General features: G+C 37.7%; 1 protein-coding gene across 1 annotated transcript; it reads right to left on the bottom strand.

Moving 5' to 3' along the window:
• Nucleotides 1-266: 266 nt before the first annotated feature.
• On the bottom strand, nucleotides 267-1,250 carry OR13F1 (olfactory receptor family 13 subfamily F member 1). Its single transcript, XM_038553297.1, has one exon. The coding sequence runs from the start codon at nucleotides 1,248-1,250 to the stop codon at nucleotides 267-269; it is 984 nt and encodes a 327-aa protein (XP_038409225.1).
• Between the last annotated feature and the right edge of the window lie 308 nt (nucleotides 1,251-1,558).

The raw sequence follows: 1,558 nt of genomic DNA, 5'->3' as shown, positions 1-1,558 counted from the left end.
AGTTGACTCTTAGATATGTAGCAAGTCAATAGGAAACAATAAGAAATTGTGTATTTTTTAAAGTTATATTAATATTCAATAAGTGTTAAATACTTTTCTGGAAATAATTCATTCTATCTGAATAATTCATTAATTTCAGGAGTTTTATTTATTTACAAGATAAATCAAGATATTGAACTTAATGTTGGACTATCAAAATTGAGTATTTTCCAGGGTTTGTTTTATACCAACTATTTTGCAGCTTTCTGGATAATGTTTGAGATTATTCAGGGGAGTGTGCTTGCTCCAATATTATTGAGGGCAGAAATTAACACAGTACCAAAAGGATTTCTAATCAGCAATTTTTTCACGGCTGCTTTCACCTCTTTGTTTCGTAGACTATAGATGATAGGATTCAACATAGGGGTTAATCCACCATATACCAAAGCTATAAATTTATCTATTTCCTGTGAATCTACAGCTGAGGGCTTCAGGTACATGGAGAGAGCTGTCCCATAGAACAAAACCACCACAGTCAGGTGGGCTGCACATGTTGAAAAGGCTTTGCTTCGACCATCCACAGAGCTGATTCTTAGGATGTTGGAGAGAATGAACGCATAAGATATACAAATTAGAAGCATTGGCATAGGGAGGAGAAATATGGTGATCACCAGCATGATTAATTCCACCATGGAGGTGTCCACACAAACCAGTTTCAAGACAGCCAGAATTTCACAAGCAAAATGATTGATTGTATTATTACCACACAGAGAGAGCTGCAGCACATATACTGTTTCCACCAGGGTGGTGAGGCAGCCTGTCACCCAGGAGCCAGCTGCAATCTGCACACAAACCCTCTTGTTCATGATGATGGGGTATCTCAAGGGGTTGCATATGGCCACATACCGGTCATATGCCATCATGGACAGGAGCACACACTCAGTGGAACCCATGGCAAGAGAAAAGTACATCTGAGCAGCACACCCTAAGAATGAGATGGTGTATTCCCCTGAAACAAAATTTGCCAGCATTGGAGTGAAAGCAGAAGAGGTGTACCAGATGTCTAAAAAGGAGAGGTTGCTGAGGAAGAAGTACATGGGTTTGTGTAGGTGGGAATCCAGGATGGTGATGGAGATCAGAATTATATTACCCAGCAGGGTGATCAGATACATCAGCAAGCACAGCACAAATACGATGACCTCAACTTTGGGGTAGTGGGAAAACCCCAGGAGGAAAAAATGTGTTACATATGTCAAATTTGCCTGGAACATTTTATTATGTCATATTCATTTGTATATATGCATAGACGGATTAATATCACATATTATATATAAAACATAAGATCGTCTCCCTTTATATATTCTGGTATTTTTTTCTTCATATGAACTTGTAGTCTATGCTATAGACTTGTAGTCTATGTAGTTAATTGCTTCTCTAGCTTGGTGATAGTATTAGTAATATATGTTTGAGGGAATTTGTTATTAATTAGGAAAATTTCAAGCAGGAAGCCAACAGATAAATCTTCAAGCTGTTATTTTTGATTCAAGATTTTTTTTTGGCAATGTTGGTGAGGGGAAAG

This window comes from Canis lupus, chromosome 11 (genome assembly GCF_011100685.1).
Source record: "Canis lupus familiaris isolate Mischka breed German Shepherd chromosome 11, alternate assembly UU_Cfam_GSD_1.0, whole genome shotgun sequence".
Classification (NCBI taxonomy): Eukaryota; Metazoa; Chordata; class Mammalia; order Carnivora; family Canidae; genus Canis; species Canis lupus.
The sequence above is the reverse complement of the archived record's forward strand: the minus strand, read 5'-3'. Positions and strand labels throughout refer to the sequence as shown.

Excerpts from the sequence above, each read along its gene's own strand:
- OR13F1 (XM_038553297.1), bottom strand. The coding sequence starts at position 1,250 with ATGTTCCAGGCAAATTTGACATATGTAACACATTTTTTCCTCCTGGGG.